Source organism: Drosophila biarmipes, chromosome 2L (assembly GCF_025231255.1).
Source record: "Drosophila biarmipes strain raj3 chromosome 2L, RU_DBia_V1.1, whole genome shotgun sequence".
NCBI classification, from domain to species: Eukaryota; Metazoa; Arthropoda; class Insecta; order Diptera; family Drosophilidae; genus Drosophila; species Drosophila biarmipes.
Genome location: NC_066612.1, coordinates 18,457,417 through 18,485,382, shown reverse-complemented (window position 1 = coordinate 18,485,382; position 27,966 = coordinate 18,457,417). Strand labels below are relative to the sequence as shown.

Sequence of the window (27,966 nt, the reverse complement as noted above, 5' to 3'; positions counted from 1 at the left end):
ATCTGTGTGCCATTAAATAAGGTGTTATACAAAAGAGCAAGAAATCACTGCCAAAAGCTGATGAACTGTTCTGCAGGGTTCCCAATTACTAGAACACATTGACATTAATTCAAAACACAATGAACTGGGCTCCAACAATTGGCCGAACGGAACCAGCCAAGCGGTAGTGCCACGCATCTTTAATTAATGCAGCAGCAGAAGGAGTGACCAGAAGGAGAATTTTCTGCTTGACAGGCCTGCTGTCCTCCCCGCTTCTTCTTACACTAGCTTACAAAAGTAAACCGAGAAAGGACTAAGAGATAAACGTATGGTTTTACAGAATAGTGTAAGTTCCAACAAATATGTTAAAGAAATTAAGGTGTAGAAATCTTATATCGTAAGTAAAGACTGCTAGCAGATAAATAGAAAGGTGCATGTAGAATGTATGTAGAACAACACCTAGCGCCACCTATGAACATTTTGGGTATATATTTAACATTACTTATCTTCTGGTTAACCGACTCGTAAATTCAAAAAAAGGTTTCCATGTCTTAACCGGGAGTGAAATTGGAAATTGAATTTTGTAAAATAGTGTTTTTTGTCTCATTGTCGACCGAGTCCTGGCTTGTGAGTGTGCATCTCGAACCTAGCCGAAACTAACTGGGGTTTATGTAACGTAATGCAATGAACGCCCCGATGGACTAACTCAATCCATAGCTTTTGCCTGCGGGCTTGCTCCTGCCCGGCATAAACTACTCCTGACAGGACACAAACACTGAGCTGGCGCACTTGGGAATACAAAGTGAGAAATGGTTTTCAATTGCACCACCACACGTCCCTCGATATCTGATGAGAACTAATCAGTCACCGGAAGGCAGTTGATTTGCTGTACAAAGATTTCTGACCGCAGGCCAAGGAAGTCTGCAAATCAGTAAAGGAATTCTCTTAAATTAATTAGCAGGACTGCGGAGACAAAGGAACGAGTGGGAAATAAGTTTAACTAATGCAAGAGGTCATGTTTAATCATCTTAATATTTTAGTTTTTATTACAAGTCAATAACTTTATATATATTTAATTTGCAAAAGTTTCAACGTTTGGAATTAATATCCTTTAATAAACAGAATGTAACTGAAAAACTATTGTATTTTACGTAAAAAATTTTACTTTCAAAACAAGGCTGTTTATAAAGGTCGCTATTTGGAGAAGACTTATATTTATCTGCAAATATATTCTTACTTTATAGGATATATTTTGAGCTACTTGGTCGCAGGCGAACCTGTTCGAAGGCAACTCGGCTCAAATTTGCTGTTTAGGTTTGAGTCAAAAGTCAAATTTGTTGCAGGTTTGTGGTGAAAATCTGGGATCAAACTTTCCCCTTAATGTTGCTGGTAGCATGTTGCTAAGGAAGTCCAAACCAAGTTTGAAGGGGAATCGGCTGCAACGCAATCTAGTTCGAGCGGAATTAGTTAAGAACCTCATACCATCTTTTGCCTGACAAATAAGCTCTGTTGAGGCCGGAAAAGATATTTAGCTTTTTAATGCGCTTAAGATTTCCCAAGAAAGAAACCCGTTGCCATGTTGGTGGTCGAGTGAGCGATAAAAAGTCGAATTTGTCAACGTTTTTTATTGTGATCACATTAAAACCAATTCCTTAACATATTTTTAGCATTCATTCATTATGGTTTTTGGTGTTAAGCCTATTAACGCCGACGCGGTTATTTAGTCTGGGAAAGTTGTACACTTTTCGCAGTCTACGAGTGTCGCACTCAAGCTAAAAGCCTCATTAAAACATGGATTAACCTTAGATGGGATGTTTTAAACATTTTGGAATATTGAACTATATATTTGTGTTAGTCATACAACCAACAAAAATTAAAGCTTTAATGTGTGTTTAATAATATTCATCTATATTACATATTCTTTGTATAACTTATTAGCTGTCAGCCAAGATGTTTAGTGTTAAGAGACTTTATAACGCTGCAATAAAATTTAAGCACACGTTCGTGTCGTGTGAATAGTCTAAATTGGTATTTTAATATACCATAATTCGAATTTTTATATGTTTAATGAGCGATTGTCACGACTAACCGCTTGAAGAGGTGTTTTAGTTAAAAGGGTCCTCTAGCAACGTATTGTACACTTAAAACAGTTCCTTTAATATATAAATGTGTTGAATTCCGCTGCATCTTTTTATAATTCCTTGCTTTGCACAACAATACCTCTCTTCCGCATCCCCAGCCTTCGCAATTCAATTTCATGGGTCTGTGCGTACGACAATTTGCCTACTGTGCAAGTGCTAAATAGTTGACTGAATGCCACGCCCACACTCGGAACCCAGTCAGGCGGGGTCAGTAGAGTCGTGGATGTGGATATGGATATGGACACACATCCGTACAGTCCGCAAACAAATGAACTGGAGCGTTGATAGCCCGTGTTCCCTGGCACCGGACTCAGGATCCGTAGGCATCCGTAGACATGCGAGTTCTCCGAAACATAATGAAAACTTTTCGATCGAATGCATTCTGCCGCCCACTACCATTCATTATGGTACGCCCACCAACGGTTAACTGCCCAAGTTGCTGCCCCAATGAAAACATATAGTATAATCGTTCATATAGGTCCGGATGTGCACCAGTTAATAGAGCAGCAAACTGAACTGCAAAAATATCAATTTAACAAATGTGTGGCGATTTATTGGACCTTAAATTGAACACTGTTAAGATGGGATTAAAAATGTGATACAGATTTTGTTTGGAGTTCTGAGTTCATAACAGATAAAACATCTTAAGGGATTAAAGTATAATAAAATGCTATTAAAATTTGGTTGGTTTTACCTAAAATATGCAATGTAAAGAAAACATTTCAAATAACATACAGTACTCAATAAAAACCCCTCTTATTAATCTCAAACACAGTGCGAACAACCTTAAACTCCCACGAAACTGATGATGAGTGGCCAGAATGTATCGAAAACCTTTTTGTTATAATAGACCCAATTAAACAAAGACCATGCCCAATTAAAAATCTCGAGCTGAATCAGACAAAGCCAAAAATCAACAAACCAAAAAATGAAAACACGTGGCTGAGCTCACCTGTGAAAAAAGCTGAGAAATTCATCCTTTTCCGAGGAACACCAAGGGAGGTCGCTTAAAGTAGGTGTTGGGGCCAAGAAATTAAGATTTAGATACGCACGAGGTGGCCCCTCCGCAAAGGTCAGCTTTGGGGCTAAAGTGACTGGAGAACCGGTTCGGCTTGACTTTAACGATATAGGAATAAATAGTCCCGAGGATTGTTTTCTTTTGGTTGCGCATATTTAATAGATTACAAATAAACAAAAGCCGCTCAGGCGAATGAAATTTGACTAATTGCCCCGAGTTCTCGGTGTTTTTGAAATCCACTGCTGTGCGAATTGCATTTTACTTCTTCGAAAACCATTTAGCCTCACTTTATATGCAGGCAGCTGACAAGAAAACTGCATTAAGAACCATCCATAGTCGGAAAAGGCCATGTAAAATGGAAATTCTTTGACTTAGCTGTAAGCTGTGGTCATGTGGGGAATTAAAAATGAAACAAATAAATTGTAATTCGTAAGCTTGTCCCGTGAGGTGTCACATTTTATTTTAAATAAATTTATTTTGGAATTTTAACATTGATTTATATGGTGTAATTTTGGGGAAAACTCGCCTTCTTTGATACTAATCATTTTCGTGTACTTTCCAGATATGATTAAAAAAAAAACCAAATGTAGAGTGCCAATGATTTTATTTAAAATGTTTTAAATGTTGGCTGCCTGTAAAATAGAACAAGACCTATTTGGAGATTTTTTTTTATAAAATCCCCTGTTACTATGGGTTGAACTTCATGAAAATCCCTATTTTTACACGCAGAATCCACTATATCATTACTATTGCAATCCCACACTTGCTCAACACTTACTCAAATTACCTACTAAACAATTTATCTCAGTTCTGGACGAAACAAGTGTGCAGTCGAGAAAATCAATCCCAATTCCGGACACAAAACAGCCGGTAGGGCAAGTGCGTTTGAGGGTGACTACTCGGCTGGCGTAATCAAATATAATTTTTAACTATTTACGAGTACATTGCCGCACTTTTCCCATATGAATTATTGACATTAATGCCCGGCACGGGCAGTTCTAATGCCAAAAACACAAAGTGGGATTGGGTATTGATGCCAATCTGGAGGGAGACTAGGAAATAGGCAGCGAAAACAAACCGGAATAAGTAATACCCGGCCATAGCCGAAACGAAGGCTTCCCTCGCACCGCCCCCCCTAATTGAGTGATCATAAATATGTATGTGAGCATCGACTTTTCCAATGAGGCCTGGCAAGCCCTAGCCGCCCATCTCGCGTTTTCCGACCCGAGGAAAAAGATTAGCTCTTGCGTGCTGGGAGGTTTCCTGGCCTGAAAGGCAGTCCCCCATACAAATGAGGGCTTGACTAATGCACGATATTAATGGGTGTAACCAGTGCCAGCGGCAATCTGTATCTGCGAGGCCCAAGACCCCGGAGAACCAAGAGTCAACACTTGGCTTATGAATAGTTTATTGCGCCAGTTGACAGTACAATTTAGTCGCAGTTTTTATGGGTGGACTTTTTGGGGAGCAAAAACACATTTGGCCTCATTGCTTGCACCATTTCGAGCCAACTTTTTATAAGCAAAACAGAGGATTCATAAATAAATGACTATTAAAATATCTTTAAAATGTAAAATCTTGGTTATTTCCATGCAGCTTTATAGCCATTAAGTTGGTTGATCAATGTTTAAATAAAAATTAGCAAAAAATACATACAAAAACTAGGTTTTTAAATATCGAAATTAATAAAATGACTTTAAAACAAAAATAAGAGGGTTACATTAAGAAAAAAAGTCAGTCCATTGCATCTTAAGTAAAAGTTATTTTTTTAAATTTTAGGTATCTACAAAAATTAAAGAAAAGTTTTGTTGGCCAACATTTTTTAAACCTTTTTTTTAAGTTGTAAAAAATAAATTTTAATTCTAAGTTGGTAACGGTCATACGTTGGTTCTGCGATGAGCAGCTAAACTTAGAAGTTTTATGTCGTTGGGTTCAACTTGAATTTCATCGATAAGTTGCTTTAGAAGCTGGTTTTAAGATTGCAGTGAAAAGAGTTCCACAAAATCAACAGCTAATTACCATTCATATTGCAGATGCATTTAAAAATGCCGTGGGCCCTTCTCAGCCACAAAAGGCGTTCTCAGAAATTCTTGGCCCAGCATCTTCAATCTGGCCTCAACTCATTTCCTAATCAATTAAATATTCAGATCTCAATAGCTGTGCCGGCCGAAAGAAATGAATGGAAGCGGAGGTTGGACAAAGCGCTGATTCATCGCGAGATGCGCTTTTCTTTTGTGACTTCGTAATTACGTCTAATGAATTCAGCGAAATGAAATTGAAAGACCGTTCTAGGTGAATCGCGAAGGAAACCCTCGTCTCTTTGCTATGCCTTATATTAGTGCTCCAACTTTTCCACCGTACCTTCTTTGCTTTTTGTCCCTTTTTCCCGATTTCAACGAGCTGCAATTTAGTCATCTTCAAGGCTTGGGACAAAGACGTCGGGGTTTGGATTATGCAAATTTCATTTGAGAATTTTTCGATCGTAAATCTATTTCTATGTGTGGGTCACACAGAGCCAATTAAGGACTTTAGGCCATCGATTTTGCAGGTGAACTTTAAAATATTGCCCCCGGCTCCTAGCCAGTAACTTCTCAAGCTGCCGACTCGGGCTTTAAGCTAGTTTTTGGGTAATTGACATTTTTACATCAATTACCGCACTTTCGTGTACTTGACTTCAAAGTGTTGTTCCGACAAACTGTCAATATGCATATATTGAGAATGTTAACAAAAAGCCGAAGGGTCTGAGAGCAGGGGTCCTAATAATGTCTTAGGTTTACATTTTATTTCTTTTTAAATATTTTTTTGGTTTTTATTGCTATGCTAATTTATATATATCAAATATAAATTATTTATTTATTTTATGTATTATTTAAAACCTTGAATTTAGTATGCAATTATAGTTCTTAAAAACGTATATATTTCTTCTTGATAACCTTTTAAATTAAATTTCGCATATTATTATTAATTCAGTTCAATATGCATATATTATTTTTAATATTCTATTTTTTAATCAGCGTTTTAGATACTCTCCACCTCAAAGTTTGTCTATGAATAATAGTTAAGGTTAAAAAGAAAGGTCAATAAAACTGATTTGTGAGTAAGGGGAGCCCAAAGAAAGATTCTGAGTTCCCTTGCCAGCAACTGCAAAGTGCATCTCATCAGCCTTTTGGGATAAAATATCTCTTGGCCCTCATTCGGAGACCAGTCCAACTGGCGCCCCTTGATATGTCTGCTCCTTTGGCGATGGGAAAGCACTATCCCGTCCGACTGTCAGTGCGAATTGAACGCCCCAGACTGTCAGGCTGCCAAAATGCAAAAGCGGGCCAAGCAGCTAAACATATATTGAATCGCTGCATGACAACAACTACAAAAGCTCCACAAAGGAAATGTCGTGGCATTCTTACACCCAAGCCAGCAGGCAGATAGGGCAAAATAATAAAATAAAGTCAAGGAGCCAATGCTTTTCTCTTGTTTCACTCAGCTGCAAGCATTTTCAAGTCAGTTAAGTAAGGGAATGACTTCTGAATATTTGAAGAGTTCCTTCGCTCCCTGACTTCACATACTGCAGATTCAGCAGCTAGTCTTTTCTCGGGCTCTTTTAAAATTTCATGAACCCTGTTGTCGACAATGCCCAATCTTTACCTTCGTTTTCGTATTTAAACTTTGTTTTGTTTGTTGGAGCTTGAGTTTAAAATATTGTATATTTAATATGCAGGAAAGGGGACAATTTTAATTACAATTTTGTTTTTCCTAAAAATATCCTCAAAGTATACAATTTAATTGTTACGGTTTTAATCAAAACGGTAACTGGAAATTTTTTCCATAAAGATACCATAATTGAATACATTTTATTATATTATATTAATATATATAAACGCGATTACTACAAGCACATGACCACAAATTAAAGCACAAATAATTGCGTCTAAAGGGAATCTCATCTCGAGCTTAATATTAAATTGCCATCATTTTGTCACCAGCACTTGACCAATAAAACCAACAATCAACAGTCCACTGAGGACAAACAAGGCGGAAAGCGAAAGGAAAAAATCACAACACAAATTGTAATATTATATAAATAAAATTCTCATCATATTTTTATAGCAACGTAGACATAAAGATGCCTATCGCCACACATCCAAGGTCTGAAACGAATTTCTGGCCCTTCCAACGGACCCCCGATATTCCCCTTTCTGGGTCATTCCCCGTCGCAGAGGCTGTAATCTTTTGTTATGTGACCAATAAAGTAGGCGGCACAGTTGGCCCTCGGGCGCTGGCTGGCCAAATAAAAAGGCATCCAGATAGGGGGCGTGGCCAGGAGGATGGGGGCGACCGAAATTGGTACGTAAACCCCCGGCATAAGCCAAATGTGCAATAAAAGGATTTGCGTGAGAAATTGCATGAGCACGCATTTTAAATCCACATTAAGCATGTACGCCCTTCGTGGGAAATCGGGCAAATAAAAGCCACAATAATTGAGAAGAAAAACTAGTAGAGAAATAAGACAACTGATAATGAAATTTTCGTTATGAAAAAACCCAGAACCTGAAGTCAATTGTTTTACTCATGCTGACACTTTTGAAAAATGATATGGATTCTCTGTGTGGAAAAATAATTTGGGCAGTTGTAGTTAAATTTATCATTTATTTAAAAATTTAAACAAAGTTGCAAATCCCTTTTTTTTTGTAAATTTAATAAGCAAGTGCTTAAAAGATAACCCATGCATTGTTTGCTGCAGTTTGTGCCAAACCATTCATTATTGGCAATTTCAATAAACAAAATACTGCCTCTTCAGCTAAAGCATCTTCCAGTCAAAGATCAACCTGGGTCACTAGCCATTACGAGATCTTTGGCCAGCGGCTATCATTACAATCGGATCAGCCATTCATGTTGGTTGTGTGGATGTGCGGAGATCTGCTTGCCCCTCTGGCATCTACTTTACCCCACTGCCAAGGGAGAACGTCGGACATCTTTGGGTGTGTCTGCCAAAAAAAGTATTTTTTATTGCTTCTTAGCTGGTCAAAAGCCTTTTCACAAATGTTTGCTCAGCAATACTACTTAAAATTACTTACAATTTGTTACTTTTTATTGGTCTACACTAAAGTACTTATAAATATATTTTTTACTAGTGTTTACTAGTGTTGTATAAAAATAAAAAGAGAAAGTAATTTGATTACCACAATCTTACCTTAAGTGCATGGGAAACAGCCAGTAATCGATCATTGGCACTACCAGCCTAACGAAACGAATCGCCTAGTCGCATACTCAACTTCAGATGCGATTTATCGGCAGGAGCTGCCACACCGAAAGTGGCGGGGACATAAATCCTAGGCATAAAACTTGCCTTCCGCAGAGTCCTCCGCAACACCTATTTCCTGCAGTCCAAGGCCTCTAGGTTGCGGCTGGAGCCCCAGGATTCGATTCCTGGCAATCATTCATTGCGTCAGTCAAGGTGGCAGGCAGCTTCAAGCGATTCGCTTCAATTGCACTCGCATTTCAATTTAAATTAAAACTTTGCTCGAACTTTAAGCACGGCTTTTACACAGATCTCCGTCCTGATTTTCCCTGCTGGAGGAATCCAACGCTTGGTTGGCAACCGGAGGAGGCGTAAGTAAGTGAGCAATGAGCGGGGCCAGTGAGTTGTAACTTTCTAAAACTTTCCACGTGCATGTTGCGGACTACAAGCTGCAGTTAATGACCAATAAACTTTATGCAGTTCCCCATAAAAATTTAAAACAATTTACTATAACCACACGACTCTGCGAATCCCTATCTGGGATTCAATTCATCCGTTTACTCGCTCGCTTTGATTTCATCATCAGATGGCGATGTCAGTAAAAGACTAAAATTCCAAACACGTTCTGTGTGTATAGTATCCCCACAAAATGGCCAAAACGACTAGTTGACTCAGTCGGGGCTTATTCCTCCGACTTTGTGCGGGTTCTTGTTTGCCAAATTGAGTTTGAAAAATTAAATTAGTCTGACCTTTCTTGACAGGGGTTTAGCAGCATGAAGGTTTATATTTATTCGGCTAAACTTAATTATTTTATTTTCAATCCATATCGTGGTTTCGGCTATATACTCGTACTAACCGTTGGAACAGTAGGTACCTGCCTAAAATACCAATTAAGTTAAATAAATATTTAATATAATAATATAACATAATAGTAAATAATATTAAACATTTGAAAATTTAAAGTTTAAAATCTACTTACGACAAAAACAAGTTCAGTTAGTTTTTTTATTTTCTTACAATTTTATAGTTATCTTCAATAAAATACAATGAATGATAATTGACAGCTAAAATTTAAATTCGCAGCTCGTGAGTAAAGAAAATGGAAGAGCTAACAAAACTTCTGGAAACGCTTCGCAGGTGAAAGCTGAACAGAGGAAAAGTTCTGCCCATCTGGCCAACTTGAATCATTTTCCCTTCGATTTATGCATAGCACAGCGAATCTTGAGACAATATGATTGATTGATAATTAGTTATTTCCCCTCCAAGCCTTATGCCCCAGTTTAAAAGCAAAAACTGGACAACGTCAACGAGGGGGAATATCAAAACTCAAACAGAAAGCTTAAGCAGGAAACTGAAAGAACCCTCGCCAGACATTATGGCAAATCAATCATTCTCCTCTTCAACTGCACAATGGGCTTGGCATTCCTCAAGGACAACATTTACATTGTTATCCCAGCAAATCAATCTTAACACAGCGCCACTACCAATCCGGATTTCAATTTGATGGCGATTTATTTGAAATCAGACTCTGTTAAGTCAATTTTGGGCATTGCAAATCAGCAAAAATTAAAAAATTATTTTAAAATGTAGCAATACACTTAGGGTGTAATATGCAACAGTTGCTAAGAAAATGTCTCCTTCCTTAATCACACTTTTAAAGACAACATTCTTAGTCCATGTAGAAGATTCGGGACATACGAGTATATTTTGGTTTAAGCAAATCTCTAGAAGTTTTGTTACTAACATTATATTATATATAATAATATGGAACAACTTTAAGCATCATTTTTGTAAGCAAACCAAATAAAAAAATATTTTTGAGCCTAGTGGAAACGGATTTTTCACACAAAACATATTTGCATCAATGTGACTTTAACTCAGCTCTTATTTATCTTTATATATATCATTCTTCCTTGGAGGATGGCAGACATCCGTCTCAAAAGACTTTTAATTGCTAATTAATTCATATGGAGCTCTGTCAAGAAGTTTACGTTGGCTGTAATTAAAAGAGTGTGTGAGCCCGCAAAATCTAATTTGCACATTTTCGCACTTAATTGTTGGCAAAACAAAGGGAAGGCCAAATGGCTGGTGGGGTCTGACGAAGTGCTGAGGTGCTGTCTCTGTCACATGTGGCGTATGCGTATCGTCAACAAAAAACCACCGAAAATGGCGGCTAATAGCTTTTAATTTATTCAGCTGTCTCCTGCACAAAGCTTGGGGAGTGTAAATGGATGCATCCACATTAATTTCCGCCCATCTTTCCCTCATTTTAAGATACGACATTTAATGTTAACCCCTACGGTTCAAGCGGTTTTAAACTTAGTTATATATACTTTAAAGGGAATTTATGTACTCACCATTATATTTACTCATCAAACAAAATAAAAGTGAGTTAGGGATTAGGTTTGAATCGATAGGTAATAAAAAGGTAGTAGTAGTTTTAAAGCAGCAAGTTACAAGAAAAGTGATTTCTTTACTACTATAATACATTTTACCAGCACAACCTTTACTTCAGTTATGTTTGCTGACATCAACAGTACCAGCAGAAGTCTCTACTTTTGCAGTTGCATTTTATGCAATTCTATATCATAACGTGTTATCAAAAACGTAACAAGCCGCAACAAGTATTTTCTCAGAGCGAAGAACCAAAACCACCAGAACCACACTGCCAGCCAGACTTTATAATAGTACCAGGTTTGAACGGAATAAGAGGGCTACCACTTTTGATGCTAGAGATAAAGAATAAACTTTAAACATGAAACCTTGCCTTCAAAATAAGTGGGCCTTGGAATTAAATTACCCAACAATATAACAGCATGAGTACAAATCACTCAGTTGTACACCGATACTCGTTTCGTTTGGGCTGTTGAAAAATTGAGGTCGAAAATACATTTCGATTAAAAATTCCTATTTTTGTGCTAAACGAAAAACGTGAGTTAAGTTTAAATGAAAAACTGTGTCATAAATGTTACACATATCTTTAATTTTTTTCTAGATTGGACCAGTCAAAATGTGCTGCGGGTATCCTTGCTATCCTTGCGCCGCTCTGTGTCCTTGCGGCGGTTGTGGACCCAGTGGATTCTATGACCCCTGTTTCGGACCCTTCAACGGGCCCTTCAACTCCTGGTGTGGCCCCAGTGGACCTGGATTTTGGGGTGGCCGTTGTTGCTAGCATTAATTCACTGGTGAAAGCCATCCCACTGGTCTTCCTGTATTCACTGGCAGAAAAAAATAAGGAAAACTTCAATGATTTCAATTCCCATCTCCTTCAACAGTCCCAAACAAACCGGTTTTATAACTCAAGCCGTTGGAAACCATCAAACAAAATTTGTAGTACAATCATTTAAAATGTAAATAAACATTTGCATTTGGCAATGGCAACTTAATAATTGGAAAAATATATGTCATACTTGCGATACTTTGAAGTATTTTATTAGATAAAAGCGGTAATACAAGCCATACAAAAAAATGTGTAGTACAATCAAAAATGTACATAAATATAACAATTACGCATTTTGCAATGGTAACTCAAGAATTGGGAAAATATTTGTCATACTTCATATAATAGTTTGTATTTTAAATATTTTATTTATTTATACTAGATTGTTGATAAAAGCGGGACTACAAGCCACATCCAAAAGCGGATTCCAAATTCTAAACCATCCCATTTTTCAAAGGGTCAAAAACAATAAAAGAATATTTTTTAATGTCTTAACCATAGTGAATGTTCCGTTTTACAACATACCTTCAACAAGCCTAAAAACAAATTTCTATAAGCTCTTTCGTTACATTAACCTACTTTTTCAGTTTCAAGGACCATTCCCAAAAAAAAACTAAAATCCATATATTTTGAACAGTTTATTCAAAAGACATTCTTCTCTTCAAAAGTGACGTGAATCGGATATTATCTTTATCTTTTACCATCCCATTTTTAGGATAAAGAACCATTCCCAAAAAAAAAAAAATAAAATCCATGTATTTTGAACAGTTTATTCAATAGACATTCTTCTCTTCAAAAGTGACGTGAATCGGATGTTATTTCCGCTTTTCCTGGTCAAGCAAGTGCAATTCTCGGCACAGATTAGCAGCATCTACCTCCCCAGAAGCCTGGACCACTTGCCCCACACCAGGAGTTGAAGGGTCCGTTGTAGGGTCCGAAACAGGGATCGTAGAATCCACTGGGTCCACTTCCTCCGCAGGGACACAGGGCGGCACAAGGATAGCAAGGGAAGCTGCACATGATGATTTACTTTTTCCTATAGATATAAGACTTATTCCCTGAATTTCTCAACAAAAGTGTGGCAAACTTACTGACTTGCTTGCCGGGGAAAAATAAAAAAATTAATTTTGATAATGTCGTCCCGTTACCGTCCGAAGAGTTTGAATTTCAATGTTCAACTGATGTAGATGTGCTGATGGGACAGCAACGTAAATGTTTGGCTCGATTTAGATTTCAAGGCCTCCTTTTTCGTGAGATAAATATTTTCGGCAAGAACTTTATGTTTTCATTTATATTATATAGTAGGCTTTGATTTTGCTGGTCTGTAAGTATAGGTCGAATGGAGCTCATTATTAAACCACCTTTCGTCCGGTCAACACCATTTTTGTTTTGTCTTGAATTTATTCAAAGTTAAATTTTTGTGTAAGATGTGAAACATCAGTTCTTGTCCAAGTCCTAATTCCAATGGTGGCTGAAATGTAAGTCCAAATTTTGTTTTCCTTTTTAAGTTTATTTATATACATTTTTTCAGGGTTTTTAATGCAAACGCATGGCTGGCTTGCACTCCGCGCACTTAAAACAACTTACATCTTCGCACACAACTTTAGTTAAGACCCCATACTATCGGCCAATTCGCCGAGTTCCTGGTAAGTAGTGTTTTTCCTAATCAGCTGGCATTAATTAAATAGTTTCTACTCAGGTTGCGTTGGAATTAGGAAATAGCAACACCTTTGATTTTCAAACATGTTATTTCCACAAGGCGCTAGACACTACAGTATGTATTAGTTATAAGGAAATAATTAATATCAACACACTGATCTTCTTCACAGCTCTAAGGTCAACAGGACGGCCGTCCCTTTCTCTGAAGAAGTGGCATTCTCTCGCGGTCACATCACTTCGTGGAAGAAATAGTAACAAAACAGCTTAGCGAAATGTTCATTTATTTCTAGTTTACAAATGTATGTGTATGTATGCAGTATTCGTCCAAAATATTACTTTTGTTGGGTTATCTGCCGTATAAACTTATTGGGACTAAGGGGCTCATACTGATGGATTCCGCTTACATAGAAGGGCAAAATCTTGGCCGTCCCAGAGTCCGGGGAAATCCTTGGCATTCGGTTTCGTCCATTTCCTAGAACCAAACTAATGGTGCACTCTCTTATCCAATTCAGCAGTTAATAAATTTGCAATTTCTACGACCTAAAGAGCACAGTGCCATTGGGTAAATGGAAAACTGGGTGAAAGTGCGCCCTTTCTTTTAATAATGTGCTGCTTTGGCGAAGTGCTGCAAACCTCTGTTGCGCTTTAATAACAGTATTGTGATGAGCTGAAGAAAGTACCTATGAAGGACTACAGACCAAATTAGATGATGAAATAGATGGAGCACACACGTATCAATTAGAGCCCAGAACTTTCTTGGCTAAAATACTTTTCAAAACAATTAATCTCAATTATTTTCACAGCATTTCGTATGCAGCTCGTGTGAAAGGTTGGGGAATTTAAGCTCCGCATTGATGGGTGCCGTTTAGAATGTCCAGGGATTGTCAGCAAATCAGGTGCAAAACGTGATGTGCTTTCGATAAAGTGCACATAAAACAGAAAATACAAAGCAGGATGGAAGTGAGCTGAGGTTGGGCAAGGTAAAAAAAAACTTTTAATGCGCTTAGGCGACGGGCGATACACGAACGCTGAATGGTAAATGTGGCAAGGTAAACAAAATCAAAGCCGCAAGAATGGTCCAGCACTTAAAGTCGGCTAGTCCCGCCCACATTTCCTAAGGGGTTCCCGGTAAAAAGGGCGAGCGGATGCGTGAGAAAGTTCCCCGAGTTACGAACAACTCGGACCTCAAGGAAATCACGTCCGGGACGGTACTGATGATGATAGTCAAGGTTGGTTAGGAAATGTTAGGGACCAGACATGGGGATTTGCCCAAATGTCGGCCCACCAAAAAATGACCGATATTGATAGTCCGTGTTAATAAGGTCCTAATTAATGGACCCATTACTGATGCCTTTTTAGAAGGTTCCCTTTTTAAAAGGCCCAAAATTGTTTGACAAGTCGCCTTTGAAATTGTAATTATATGTTTCAAAAGACATGACCGGCCTATCTTATTTCCATTCGGAACGAGACTTCGACCGGTTCAAATCGTTAAAATTTATACGTAAAAAATTTTAAGTTACAATATGGCATTGCATAAAATTGATGGGGCTGCAAACATTTCGAAACAATTAAATCGCTGGCGTAATGGTAAGTAGCTGCTCCTCAGTTACAATGTTTTGTTTTCAATTAGTGGTTCGCTGTCTTACGTTTTGAAATATTATTACCTCTCGGAAGATAAACAGGGCTTGTAATGGTTCTATGGAAGATATACCTTATTACAAAATATTTTTGAGAATTTATCTTAAGTACACTGTTCGTGTGGCGGCCGTCTTTTGCTGTGGGTGCCTTCCATTATGGGGGCCAAAAGGAGCTTCTATATGCATATTGAACATTGCATTTCATTTAATGAAAATAACGTGAAAAAACACTTCTTACTTAGCGGTTATTTTCATGTGTCGGCAATCGAAAAACGCTCTTTTGCAAAATTTCATTTTCAGTGAGTGGTTCGATCTTATGTTTGTATAATGAAATGTCATTACCTCTGTCAACATGTGCAGGGTTTCTAATAGTTCTATAGGAAATATTCCTCCCCATATTTTTGGGAATTCTTCTTTATTAGGCAACAAATATTTTCGTTTTTAAATTTTAGTTTTCTGGGTTGAAGCCGATCATTGAGTTTTGTGCGCTATTCGTGAGTGTGCACTGTTAGTGTGGCGGCCGCTTTTTCTGTGCCGACCTAATGGAAGGGTGCCAAAGGACGTGTTTATTCTAAATAAAAAGGGATCACTTGTGCATATTGAACATATTTTATAATGTGAAAATAACGTAAAAAAATCACTTTTTTTACTTAGTGGTTACTTTCATGTGTCGACAATCGAGAAACGCTCACATAGCCCAGCATCCTCTGACAACGGAGAAGGAAGTCCCCACTGAACCAGCGAAGAAGGTGACCGAATCTTTGGTGTGGTCGAAGAACTCTCCCGTGAGCCTGCTGGTGGAGACCGGCCGAAAGCCCCAGCACAATAGGACACTCGAGCTGAAGAAGGCAGCTGCCCAGCTCACCAGGAGCAACGAGTCCCTCAAGGCGCACTACATAAAGAAGCGAAACGACCGCGTTGCAGAGGAACTGTTGGCCAAGGAGCCGCAGACGGCCCAAAAGCTGGCCAACTTGATGTCCCTGAACATCGCAATGGTGGAGACGAAGCGCCCGCGATCTTCTAGTGCGCCGCCAAGGCGTATGGAAACGGATCATGCCACTGGAACCATAGACTTCAAGCCGCAGAGCAACCAGAGTGTGCGCTGGCAATATAAGAAGCCCAAGGAGGCCAAAAGTTTCGATGAGGAGGGCTCAAAGGACGCCAAGGATCGTCAGAAGAGCGCTCTGAAAAGCGTTCAAAAGCTGGCTGAGCAGTCGCAGGTGGCTGAGCAACCACAACAAAAAGCAGCTGAGGTGGACTCCAAGCTCAAGAAAACCGATAAAATTGTCAAGACCGTGAATAAATTGAAAATAGGTAAGACTAGCTACATCCATAATTGTTAAATAGCTTATTAATATTATTAACAGGTTCCATTACTACTCCGATCTCGGAAGAAAAAGCAGATTGGCAGAAGACGCTGCATAAACTGACAGAGTCGCCTCAAGATCCGATTCCCAAAAATTTGAATTCCCTGGCTAAGTGGAAAATAGGTAAAAATTATGTTAAGCAAAATGAACGATAATTAACCCAAGAATTTAAAGGTTCCAGATCTATCCCTCGTCTAGACATTTAATGCCAGGATTTAATTGTTCCATGTGTTAAATATGAAAAGCGGACTTCAAATCACGTCGTTTTTCGTGTTCCCATTAATTTCGAAGGTGTTAACATTAAGTTTTGAGAACCCTTTTTGACAATTAAATATACGGACAAATAAATTAAGTAGTGGAAACAAATTAAATATTTGTTCTATTATAAATAAGTTATTATATTTCAATGACTTGCAGTTTTAAAACTATATAGCGCCATGACATTTAAATGAATTTGTAATTTCAAATTGAGGGATATTCAAATGCTCTAATAAATTAGGCGGTCTTCCCGTTCTGGTTTAGATTAAATTTTATTAAAACAAATATTTTTAATTTTAAAGTAAGGTATCACTTTGGTTATCTAAATATTATTTTAAAATTACCGGGCCATTTAAGGATCATGCTCCACTTATCCTTATCCAATATTCAAGTAGCTCGGAATAGTATTTGCCATTGTCACACGGAAACACTTTTCGGCTAAAAATTAATTAAAACTTTACCTAAATGAACTGACAGTCAATTAAAGTTTACGCAAGACACTCGACAACAAGTCAACGGCAATGGGGGAGTCTGTAGGCCACATCCATCTACAAGATATCTTTGTGGACCAAATGAAATGTTAAACGCGCCATTAAACGCGACCCCAGAGAACTACTGAAGACGGCACCGAGATGGCCCGTTTATTGGCCAAAAGCAAACAAGGGTAAACAACTGGAGAGCAAATGCCAAATGCGGCAGAACGGAACGGCACACTGGACTAGACGGACAGCCCAGTACAGATAGTCCAGCGAAAACAAGAGCCATATCAGAGCGAATAAATGATAACACTCAGAGTGGGGGAACCCTCCACAGGCCCGGGTCCTGTGGCCAGGATGCGGACTGTTTGTCTTGGACTTGAGCAGACGCTGGTGGCTCAGGAGCAGGAAAACAATTAACAATCTCCGTTTGCCGTAATTGACTCAAATGAGCGCAAACAATAAATAAAACAGCAACTGTGGCAGCAGCAGCAGTTGGAGCGAAGTGGAAAAGCGCCGACAGGAGGCAACTAAATGTCTTTGTTTGACCAAGGATAACCTGCATACGTGGATTACACTTTGTGGGGGTTGTACAAAAACTAGGCACCAATTTTCTTAAAAAATGGGATGTAGGGTATTTTCCAAATTATTGAATTTTAGGCCATACAAGAGTGTGTATTTGAGTTGTAATTTGTTAGCATCATGATTAAAAAACATTCTATTACTATAAATTACACAATATTTAATGTTGAAATATAAAAATTATGATAAAATTTATTTAAATTCGCTTCGACTTTAAGCAGCTCTAGAACTTTACAATATATTTATGTTCTACGGAAACTTAAAAACTAAAGATTTTCTAAAATCAAAAGTACAGATAAGTTATTTTCGATAAGTTATTTCAAATCAAATTGTAAAAAATGTTTTATTTTATTAACTAATGTTCTAACCTAACCCAAGGCCCTTACATTTGGTTATCACTCTCTCCGCTTTTTAGCCAACATGCTGCGTTTCTTCTTGCAATGGCGTTTGACCCATGGGCACTTCCAGCGCAGCACACATCCTTCGTATCCTGTACAGCTCTGCAACAGAATCACAAGCCCAGCCGTAATGACTTTTTTGCTTTTCCACATTTCTCCCATCTTTTTTCTGATTTCGTGCCTTTCACTTCGACTGTTTGTGCAGCCTGTCAGCATGTCCAGTGTCAGGGGTCATCCCAGTATCGAAAGCCGCCTCCTACTCGAAGAACTTCAATCTTCCCCCCTTCAGCAAATAGTTCCACTTCAATTGTTTACTTTTAATTATATAATGTTTGTTTCAGAGTTCTTGGACTAAATGGTCAATGCAAAATGTCAAAAACATTTTTATATTTATAAGTATTATAAGTAAGATAGTAGTAGTCCAGTAAGTAAGATATTTTTTGTCAAAAACAATTGGTTGATTGATGCAATTGACATGAATAAGTACCCCTCTTCTTCATACTTCTTATAACTTTCTTAAAAGTCTTTTTAAAGCACATTAGTTGACGCATTCACACCGAGAAAACTAAAATTGGAACCTTTCACAACCTTTAATAAATGCCAGCAGCATCGCCATCAAAGTTGGCGAATTTGAGATATTTTTAAGTGCAGGTCTCTCAAAGGGACAACCCAACTACTTGCAGAGTGATGGCGTCTGCCACTTGGCGGCTTGGCCCTGTGCCCCGGCTGAGTAAGTGGAGGAGAGTGTGTTTGCCGCAAATAAATTTGATTTGCATGTGCAAATGAACGTGGAATTGAATTTTCTTATGCATGAAATGTGCGCATAATTGGTCTTTGGCACTCTTTCGCAGGAGCAGCTGGCATCCTTTCACGCCTAGTCGAGTGTCGCAGTTTGCTTATGTATAAATTTAAATGCACACATAATCAACAGAATTACATTTGATGCGCTCATATCTAGCTGATTGGTGAGAAAGGCGTTAGGATAGTTTTATTCAATACAATTTTAGCAAACTTGTTTGATAAAGTTATTATAAACGACATAAAAATCAAGTGGGTTAGTAGCTAAACAAATTTTAGACAAAATAATATTTTATTTGGTAGACAACTTTATAAAAAATTATTTTATTTTAGGAATCGAAAAAATCAAAGTCTTCAAACGTTCGAATTTATTTGGTTCAGAATCCAATATTTCAATACTTTTAAAGTCTTTTGGTTTAAAATTAAGGAAATATTAGAACCAAAAAATTATGTACACCGATGCGTTACAGCTCAAAGACATGATGCTAAGTAATCGCGCTTGCAAAAACAGATTTTAAGCCCCTAAGGCGGTGAAGAAGTAAGTTGCAAACTCTCCAAATTGTTGATATTGCAAATCGGGTACTTTTCTTATTTAAAAATACTTAAAAGCATTTTCTAGTCGCAGCTTTTTTCCCCCATTCGCTTAGTACTTCCGTTGAAACTCTTGGTCAAAAGCGATCATTAGCATTTCTTGGCGGGATAGTTTAGTAGCGCAGATATTGCCTCAAGTGGCCCAGCTGAATGTTCCCTTCATCTCTGGCTTCTCCTTTCCCAACGAACCTATTTTGGTGGCCAGTTTTCTGTTTGCACACGAACTTCCACCGCAGGGCTAATGTGATTTTTATTGGATTTATAAACTTAAGAGTCAACTTCCGGTCTTGCCCTCCGCAGGAGGACTTTCAAATTTGCATATCTCATTCGTTTTGAAAGTTTAAGAATCCGGTTAGGCTTGCACATTTAAATAATAAAGTTAAACTCTCCGCAAACTCAAACATCAATTTGTTGCTCTACATAAAAAATATTTTATTTAATAAGCTTAAGTTGGGTGTGAAGCCTAAAAATATGTTTACTTGTGTTTACCAAAGATAATCACATTGCTACTGATTGCTGAGTTCTATTTATGCGTTTATTTAAGAGTGAATGTAAATTGCGAAACGCACTTGTATAGTATCAATGCAATATTCTTGAAATTCACAGCCATCTCTTGAACCTACATCTATTGACCTTGTTTGCCGTCATCAGTTGCCACCATCTAAGGGCGCGGATGACTTCCCATTCCGTTTCCATAGACACTTGCTGAAGAACCGGATCTAGGGAACTAATGATGACATATCGATTGCCTTGTCCGCGAGTCTGACTCCAGTAATCCAGATATTTTTGGACTCGGCAATGGGGAGATCTAAGGAAATGTAATGAATGCCGGGGAGGCGACTTTTGCTGACGCCGATTTGTTTTGAACGGAACACTACTGCAAACGGAAATCATTAAAAATTTCCGGCATATTTGGCAGCACCAGTGATTGTTACAACAACAGAAAGAAAAGCCGAAATGGAAGGAGTAGTTGGAAAAAATGCAATAACCACAAAAGCTTTTCGGAGTTTCGGGTTCCTCGAACTTCTTTCGGTGCAAAGTTTTCAACTACGCGTCCGCAGACCAAATCGGTTTTAGCTCTTTACCAACTTAGGAAGCATTGGCTGCTGTCGGTTCCCTCGTCCTCATCCTTATCCCCATGCTTATCCCTAGTGTTGCTGCCCTTTTGCCCTTCCGCAATCCATTCTTATTTTGGTCTTTAGCGCGTTAGCCCGGCTAACAAAGGGGCGCTGAATTTTTCCACAACTCAATCGAGTTTCTCCTGAACCAATTCGTACGCAAATCATTTTATCGGCCACAGCGGAACTTGAAGAAGCCCAAGAGTCATCGCCACCTCCAGCAACTCGATTGGATTGATGTTTTCCCACACTGGCAGAATAAAGTAGTAAGTCGGGGATTTCTTAATTATTTTTAAGTAATTTTTGCTGTTTTATCTGTTGCGGCTTTTATTAATTTTAATAAGTTATAATTATAAATATTATTAGTTAAGCTAATGATTTTACCATTACTTAATTTATCTATGTAACACTTACTCTTATATTTAAAAAAAATATTTTTTTTAATGACATACAAGCGTTACGCTAAATATGACAAGCATAAAAACTAATGTTTTCTACCTTGACTTTTATATTTTCAAAATTAATCACTTTACTTATTTTGTAATTTATTGAAAATTAATAAAAAAAATTAAATAAAAAAATTTGTTTTAATGACATACAAGCGTTACACTAAATATGACAAGCATATAAATTTATGTTTTCTAACTTGATTTCTATATTTTTAAATTAAATCACTTTACTTATTTTGTAATTTTTTAATGGTATTAATTGTATACGATATTTAAACCTTTTTACTTTTTGTCAGTGTATACTTTCCCTATGACAATATTTACTTCCGCGATAAACTCATTTAAACTATCTTAAATTTAAACTTCCATAGAAAAAAAAAGTCGGTCATTGGCAAACGAAAATGGTTTTAAAATATATATTTTATATTGAAAATGTACGCTATCTTCTAATTTAAAGGATGTATATGTAAAGTTATGGTAAATTTGGAATGTGTCCTCTTCTGCGTTTGTCAAGAACTTATGGTTGTGATTTTCACTTGGGATTGACAACTACGCTTAATTTAAACAGAGGTTTTTTCGTTTTCTTTTTTATTGAAGTACAATATAGCAAAAAGGGGCAAGAATCTCGACATGTTCAGGGGGGATTGACACTTTGTCATTTATGAAGATGAAGATGTTACTGGCGACTTAGCCGATAAGCTGCGAGCTCAGAAAACTTTTCCACTTTTCTGGACCATTTTTAAAAATTTTCTTTTTATGCTAGCTTTTCAGAATTTGCATATTTATTTAATGCTTGATGCGAACACAGCACGAACAATCTTTACTTTGAAGTACAGAAAAGTAATGCATTATTTTTGAAATTTTTGTGCCTTTACTTAAGTACTAACCTACATTCATAAAAAAGGATATTTCCAAAGCGATAATATTTTCAATAGACATTTCTTTATGGCTGATCATATAGATGGCGTCTGAAATAAATCCAATACTCAGAAAGGATGGTGAATTTCATCTCTTTACCATCTGGGCACCTCCCTTGGTAATTGCCAAATACCAACTCAGCGCAGGACCACCACATGAACCCCATTGGCGGAAAAGAATGACTGCAGAATTCGGACACAATGACAAACAATCGAAAACTTTGCAAGCCCAGGAGAGGGGCTGCATGAGGGATTGATGACCACAGAACCGTCCCGATTCCATTCCAACTTTAATGACTGTGCGGTGGCCCATAAAGTACAAGGCAAAGTACAATATTGAGTGCAAACCCGCCCACTCTCACATGCGATATGGGGAGGCAAAACTTTCGGCCATCGGTTGTAAAACTTCACACGCTCAGTGGGCTTCGCCGAGGCAGAAAACTTGAACTTTTAATTTGTTCTAAAGTAAATTTTGCACACAGAAACTTAAACTCATATTGGTAGTCGGCCGGCTCGGCTTCTGGCCTTCTGCACACGTTCTTGGCCTGCGCGACACGCTCACTTGAGATGACAACTGCCTTCACGCAGATTAAAAAGGTAGAACAAATCTCAGCATGAACGTTCTGTGAGTTTTAAAAAGGAACTTTCCTAAATCCGATATTTAGTTAGGCGAAGACTCCGATTTTGTACGTGGTCTCCAATTTTGATCCTTTGATCTCAAACCTCAAAATGTTTTTTTTTTTTTTTAAATTCTTTTGTGAAAATTATGAATATTAACATTTTCGTCGTTAACGATAATAAAATGTATAAAATTTCATTTTACGAACCATGGTTAACTTATAGCACTGGGGTAGATAAATTTTAAATAAATAAACAACTACAACCTTTAGTATAATATTTGAATCAAACAAAATCGTGCTACCCTTCTTTTATTTTCGAGTTTAACTAGTTTTAAAAATATCAAATTATAACTTATCTTAAAAACTACATTTTCCCCGCTCACGTTAACAATTTTTATAATATTTTTATTATTACATTTAGAATAAAATAATAAATAATCACCTATGTTATAATATTTGAATGGAATAAATTCATGCTTACCGAATTTTGTAACACTTTTTTGTATAATTTCAGAAACTTCTGTTAATATTAATGTTAATTTGCAATTATGTGTTTAAAAAATTAAACTACCTTGGTCACAAAAATAAATATTTTACAAATCTAGTGTCCTCAAAGTGGCGCAAAAAAGTTGTTTAAGTTTCATGTTTAGATTTAGCGTCGTGTCCTGCTCAGCGTATCTTTAAGATGCTTTGCCTCGGGCACTTTTACGCACTACGTAAGTAACTGCTTACGAACAAAAGAGAGGAAAATAATGATAAGCATATATGGGCAGATGTGGGGGATAACCCCTCGCCATTGTTTCCGACACTTTTACGAGGTTACTGTGTAACTATGAAATACAGCCCGAGGTGAATCAAATTATAATATGGTTGAGCGGGAGATACGAATACGTTTCTCAGTTCCAACCTAGCTGTGGGCACTTCGGTAGAAGATGCGCTGGTGACCCTGTCGTATGCTTGATATTTAGTGGCGAACTCCTCATAAGGTCTCCCCACTTGACTTTATAGTCTGGACCTTTCCTTTTCCCTGCCTCGTGTTATCACTGACAATTTAGCCGGAGCAGAATTAGAAAAAAAGCAAAAAGGGGACTCCAGCGCCAAACGAAGTGTAATCTGATTGCATTTGGCAGCGGCTCAGAGCGAATGAAGATGAGGATGGTGAGGCACATACCTGTGGGTGGGGAGTCGTGTCCTGGTGAGTGCCAAAGGCGTTTCTCTTAATCAAACGTCGCTCTTTGTGTCAGCTCGATTTTCACATTGCCCACTTCCAGGTGTCTATTGCTTCCGTTCCTCGCCTTGGGCGACACTCAATGGGTCCGTCAGTCATTTAGTCAGCGGGGCAATCGCTGAGATTGATTATGTCTGCTCTAATCTGGCAAATGTAATCAACATAATTCTGCCCATCTGTACATCGCCTTAAAACGCGGTGAGAAGTTGCACTGCTAAAAAATGAATGATAAATTATTCCCGGTTTGGAGCATTTCTTACTACATTTAGCTATCTATTTTCGGAGAGAAAGAAAAATTGGCATATTTACTTATTTTTCATTATCCAATAGCAACAATCATACCTGCATATATACCTGTTTATAAATCAAAATTGAGACAAAGTAGAATTATTTTAAATACAGAATTACAAGTATATCACAATATGTGAGATCAATTTATTGTTTTAAGGCATTGGTATGAAAACATCTTTACTCAAGCAGTTCTCCCCCATGCAGTTTATCACTACTTTATCTCCCACATTGTAATGTAATGGTTAGAGGAGTTTTAGATTAATCCTATTTTTTTAGGTAAAGTTATTCTGCAGTTCTACTTTGTTGCTCTTTTTTTTAATAGTTGGCCTTTATATTTTATTTAATTTGTTTCACGATTCATAGTTCGTTTCGTATGTTTCTACAGGTGCTGGTGGAGGCCGTGACATTTGATCACCAAGGAGACGTGACCAAAACAAAGACCAACCCCCAGAACTGCTTATTTAATATACTATTTCATTTTTATGCCGCAAACAAAGAGCTGTGTAAAAGTTCATTGTGAAAATGGCTGCAAAAAACAGTGCCAATGAGAACCAAGGATTAGGGGAAGCTGGAAACGATGCAGAGGCAGTTCCTCCTCCCCCACCAACGGCTGCAGGCAGGCCCAGGCCGCCCACGTCACAGCTATTTTCGGTGAGTCCGATAAAAATATAAAGTTGTTTCCTTCTGTGTAATTCCTCTAATTTAGAGGGGCAATCTGGTTAGCAGTCGGACAGGAGGAGGCGATAAGTCAGGTCTAGCCAGGCCATCGACGGCAGTCCGGGCCGTGGGCTACGCCGCCAACAGCGGATCCGCTGGTCAGAGGTTCGACCAGTTTTTCCTGGAGAAGGCAAAGCAGCAAACACTTTCCTCGGCAAACGCTGTGGATGCCGCCAAGGAAGTAAAGTGAGTGAAACAAAAAGTATACTGGTGATTATAAGAAAAGCATTAATCCTTAAGAATCCTTTAAACATGTTTAACAAGATATAAGGATGTCATACAAATGAATGGGGCATAATGTTAGAAAACGTATTGTGATGATGCTTTCAATGATGTAATTGCTAAATAATTACAGTCCTCAAATCAAGTATAAGAACCTGGAGGCAAAGATTGTGAAGCTCTTGGAGTCGTCCATCGTTTTGGCCTGGCAAAGCACCGCGGCTCGATCGAGTGGAGATCTTAACTCGGAGGCAAAGTCGGCATTGGCCGAGTCCTTGAATAAGGCCAAGGAGGCCTTCTCATTGGATCGAACCCTGCACCGATTTCGGGACCAGCAGGGCGAGAATGTTTATCATAATTTCGATTTGACATACGCGGTGAGTGAATCTAGGATGATAACAGAACAAACACCCAATTGGAAACTCTGATTACAGGTGTTCTTCAACCTGGCGGAGCAGTACGAGCGCAATGATTTGCACATCGAGGCCCTGAACACTTACAGCATCATGACCAAGAACAAGATGTTTCCGCACGTCAACCAGCTGAAGATCAATATGGGCAACATCTACTACAACATGGGTATATACCAGAAGGCGGTCAAGATGTACCGCATGGCCCTCGACTCGGTGCCGAAGAACTTGAGCCAGTTGCGGCTGAAGATCCGTGAGAACATTGGAATCCTCTTCGTACGCATGGGCTCCTATTCGGATGCCGCCTCCAGCTTCGAGTTCATCATGTCGGAGCGGGCGGACATCAAGAGCGGCATCCACCTGCTGCTCTGCTACTACGCCATGGGCGACGTGGAGAAGATTAGGACGGCCTTTCGAAGCCTGTGCGATGTCCAGCCCGGGGAGACGGAAACCGATCTGGGGAGTGAGAGCAACATTATCAAGCTGCAGCAGCAGGCAGATCAGGGTGGTCAGGCTGGGGATCCCGACTTGGACAAGTCCTCGGACCGCCAAGAAAACGGGGGTGCGGATGTGGCAGTAATCGATGCAGAGGGTGGCGGAAGCTACGAAAAAGTTCAGGAGTCCGTGAAGTTTTCGGCCAAGGCAAAGCAGCGTTACGTTCTCCAAGCCCTTAAAAAAGACGACCTAGCCGTATACACCAGCCAACGCAGAAATTCCGAGAAGCGATCTATTACAATGATTGTAGATCTGATCTCGCCCTTAATCGAAGAGAACTATAATGATGGTAATATATATATGATATTAATTGTTTAAGTTTATCTCCGGATTTTGATCTAACTAATATTTCAGGATACAACTGGTGCATTGAGATCATCAAGACCTCTAATCTGGCCTGGCTGGCGAACGAACTGGAACTGAACAAAGCCCTAGTATACCTTCGACAGAATGACGTAAATCAAGCCATTGAAACACTGCAAATGTACGATCGCAAGAGTCAGGGATCTATGACGGCCAGCGCTCTGACCAATTTAAGTTTTATCTATATAAGTGTAAGTTGAGCAAATCTGCAAATTATTATCGGAGGACGTTAGATATCTACCAATAGGTATACCATAAATGAATCGTAGTGATCGTAGTTTTTTTCATTCGAACCTTAGCGAAGAGACAATCGCTTATGAATGACAAATACTATTTACCAGGACATAGGATCATGAAAATTATCTTTCAGCTGGGCAACCTGGAGATGGCCACACAGTGTCTTAACCAGCTGCAGGAAATCGGAGCGCTGGAAAACAATGCTCTGGCTCTAATCAATGCCAGCATAGTGGACTTGCGGAAGCAGAACTTCACCGCAGCCCGGGATCGTTTGGAGAGAGCTCTAGAGCTCCAGCCGACGAACTTTGAGGCCAACTACAATCTCGGCCTGGTGGCCTTGGCACAGCAGGATTTCGAGCTGGCCGAGGAGCGTTTCGAGCTGCTGAAGGCCCAACTGATGATGCCCCATTCTGTGCAGCACAGCCATGTGTTCTATCAGCTCGCCAAGTTGCAGGAACGCCGCTTGGGCGGCGGATTCCAGGGAAACGCTTCGCCGGGAGCAGCACTGCAGGCATACCTGCAGGTGCTTGGCATCTCCGCCTCCGACATCGATTCGCGCCTGTTCGAGAAAGTAGGATCGCTCTACGAGCAGATTCAGGACCATCGGGAGGCCAATCAGTACTATCACGAGGCGTATCGCATAAACATGAGTGACATCAACATCGCCAGCAGCATTGGCTCCTACTACATCAAGCTCCAGGCCACGGAAAAGGCTCTGTATTACTACGAACGGGCGGTTTTAGCTGATCCCAACGATCCGAACCTAATGCTGCGTATAGCCAGCTGCTTTCGCAACTCTTATCTGCCGCCCAAGCAGTACTTGGGTATGTTCCAGAAGATCCACGCCCGCTTTCCAGACAATCTCACGTGCGTGCGGGCTCTAATGCAAGTAACCAAGTCGCTGGGTCTGGGAGATTTGCACGAGCGGTACGCCCTGGAATATGCCCGCCTGCAGAAGCAGCAGCAGGAACGCCAGAACGAGCACCGATACCAGCAGCAACGCCTCTCATCAGCGGCCTCCAATAGCAGCCGCCTGCGAAGTAAGTTGAAGGAGATAACTCTGAAAGGAATAACATATTGCTTTGTATATAATTAAACTCAAATATTTTGTATCTTATCCTGCAGCAATAAGGCAGTCCAATGAGGAGCGCATGCAGGAGAACAGCGACATCTCCAAAAGCATGACCTATTCGCAGAGTCCCGCGACGTATTCAGGTAAAGCTGCATCTTGGATCAAATGGATCTTTTGTAAGCCATAGTTTCTTCGTTTACAGTTCAGCAGTTCGACCCTTTGGGACCTCCTGCGGAACGGCCCCGAACTGGCAGAGCACAGCAGAGCAGAGACGATTCAGATGATGATGCGGAAATGAATGCCGAAAGCTTGCTACCCATTTAATTCCATACTCTTATAGTTATGCTAAAGGACAAATCTGTAAAACTGTTCGTGTTGTCCTTAAGAAATAATAATAAATCAGCAAGAAAGCTCCTTGACTAAATCCCAGGATTTACGGGAAAATGATCTTTGAATCGATTTGAAATTCC

At 39.0% G+C, this 27,966-nt stretch overlaps 4 protein-coding genes and 1 long non-coding RNA gene across 5 annotated transcripts; 4 read left to right on the top strand and 1 right to left on the bottom strand.

Annotated features, from left to right (window-relative positions):
- The first annotated feature begins 11,147 nt into the window (after nt 1–11,147).
- Nucleotides 11,148–11,792, top strand: LOC108033539 (male-specific sperm protein Mst87F-like). The gene is made up of 2 exons (XM_017107883.3): nt 11,148–11,305; nt 11,370–11,792. The coding sequence occupies exon 2, from the start codon at nt 11,385–11,387 to the stop codon at nt 11,544–11,546; it is 162 nt and encodes a 53-aa protein (XP_016963372.1). The 5' UTR covers nt 11,148–11,305; nt 11,370–11,384; the 3' UTR covers nt 11,547–11,792.
- A 558-nt stretch (nt 11,793–12,350) lies between these two features.
- Nucleotides 12,351–12,849, bottom strand: LOC108033585 (male-specific sperm protein Mst87F). Its single transcript, XM_017107930.3, has 2 exons — nt 12,686–12,849; nt 12,351–12,630 (listed from the first exon to the last, which is right to left on the bottom strand). The coding sequence occupies exon 2, from the start codon at nt 12,612–12,614 to the stop codon at nt 12,456–12,458; it is 159 nt and encodes a 52-aa protein (XP_016963419.1). The 5' UTR covers nt 12,615–12,630; nt 12,686–12,849; the 3' UTR covers nt 12,351–12,455.
- Nucleotides 12,850–12,905: 56 nt separating this feature from the next.
- Nucleotides 12,906–13,602, top strand: LOC108033577 (uncharacterized). The gene is made up of 4 exons (XR_006368326.2): nt 12,906–13,072; nt 13,126–13,240; nt 13,294–13,368; nt 13,424–13,602. It is a non-coding gene; the product is annotated as an uncharacterized LOC108033577 (long non-coding RNA).
- Nucleotides 13,603–14,673: 1,071 nt separating this feature from the next.
- Nucleotides 14,674–16,628, top strand: LOC108033433 (uncharacterized). The gene is made up of 4 exons (XM_017107757.3): nt 14,674–14,840; nt 15,545–16,204; nt 16,258–16,380; nt 16,432–16,628. Exons 1-4 carry the CDS (start codon nt 14,777–14,779, stop codon nt 16,461–16,463), a joined length of 879 nt encoding a protein of 292 aa, XP_016963246.1. The 5' UTR covers nt 14,674–14,776; the 3' UTR covers nt 16,464–16,628.
- A 6,445-nt stretch (nt 16,629–23,073) lies between these two features.
- On the top strand, nt 23,074–27,894 carry LOC108034023 (intraflagellar transport protein 88 homolog). Its single transcript, XM_050885598.1, has 8 exons — nt 23,074–24,634; nt 24,690–24,886; nt 25,056–25,296; nt 25,354–26,113; nt 26,179–26,378; nt 26,558–27,464; nt 27,550–27,639; nt 27,699–27,894. Exons 1-8 carry the CDS (start codon nt 24,506–24,508, stop codon nt 27,818–27,820), a joined length of 2,646 nt encoding a protein of 881 aa, XP_050741555.1. The 5' UTR covers nt 23,074–24,505; the 3' UTR covers nt 27,821–27,894.
- Nucleotides 27,895–27,966: the final 72 nt, after the last annotated feature.

Excerpts from the sequence above, each read along its gene's own strand:
- LOC108033539 (XM_017107883.3), top strand. The coding sequence starts at position 11,385 with ATGTGCTGCGGGTATCCTTGCTATCCTTGCGCCGCTCTGTGTCCTTGC.
- LOC108033585 (XM_017107930.3), bottom strand. The coding sequence starts at position 12,614 with ATGTGCAGCTTCCCTTGCTATCCTTGTGCCGCCCTGTGTCCCTGCGGA.
- LOC108033433 (XM_017107757.3), top strand. The coding sequence starts at position 14,777 with ATGGCATTGCATAAAATTGATGGGGCTGCAAACATTTCGAAACAATTA. Across the intron at positions 14,841-15,544 it reads ATTAAATCGCTGGCGTAATG|TGGTTACTTTCATGTGTCGA; the intron begins GTAAGTAGCTGC and ends TTTTTTACTTAG. Across the intron at positions 16,381-16,431 it reads CCTGGCTAAGTGGAAAATAG|GTTCCAGATCTATCCCTCGT; the intron begins GTAAAAATTATG and ends AAGAATTTAAAG.
- LOC108034023 (XM_050885598.1), top strand. The coding sequence starts at position 24,506 with ATGGCTGCAAAAAACAGTGCCAATGAGAACCAAGGATTAGGGGAAGCT. Across the intron at positions 24,635-24,689 it reads CCACGTCACAGCTATTTTCG|AGGGGCAATCTGGTTAGCAG; the intron begins GTGAGTCCGATA and ends CCTCTAATTTAG. Across the intron at positions 25,297-25,353 it reads ATTTCGATTTGACATACGCG|GTGTTCTTCAACCTGGCGGA; the intron begins GTGAGTGAATCT and ends CTCTGATTACAG.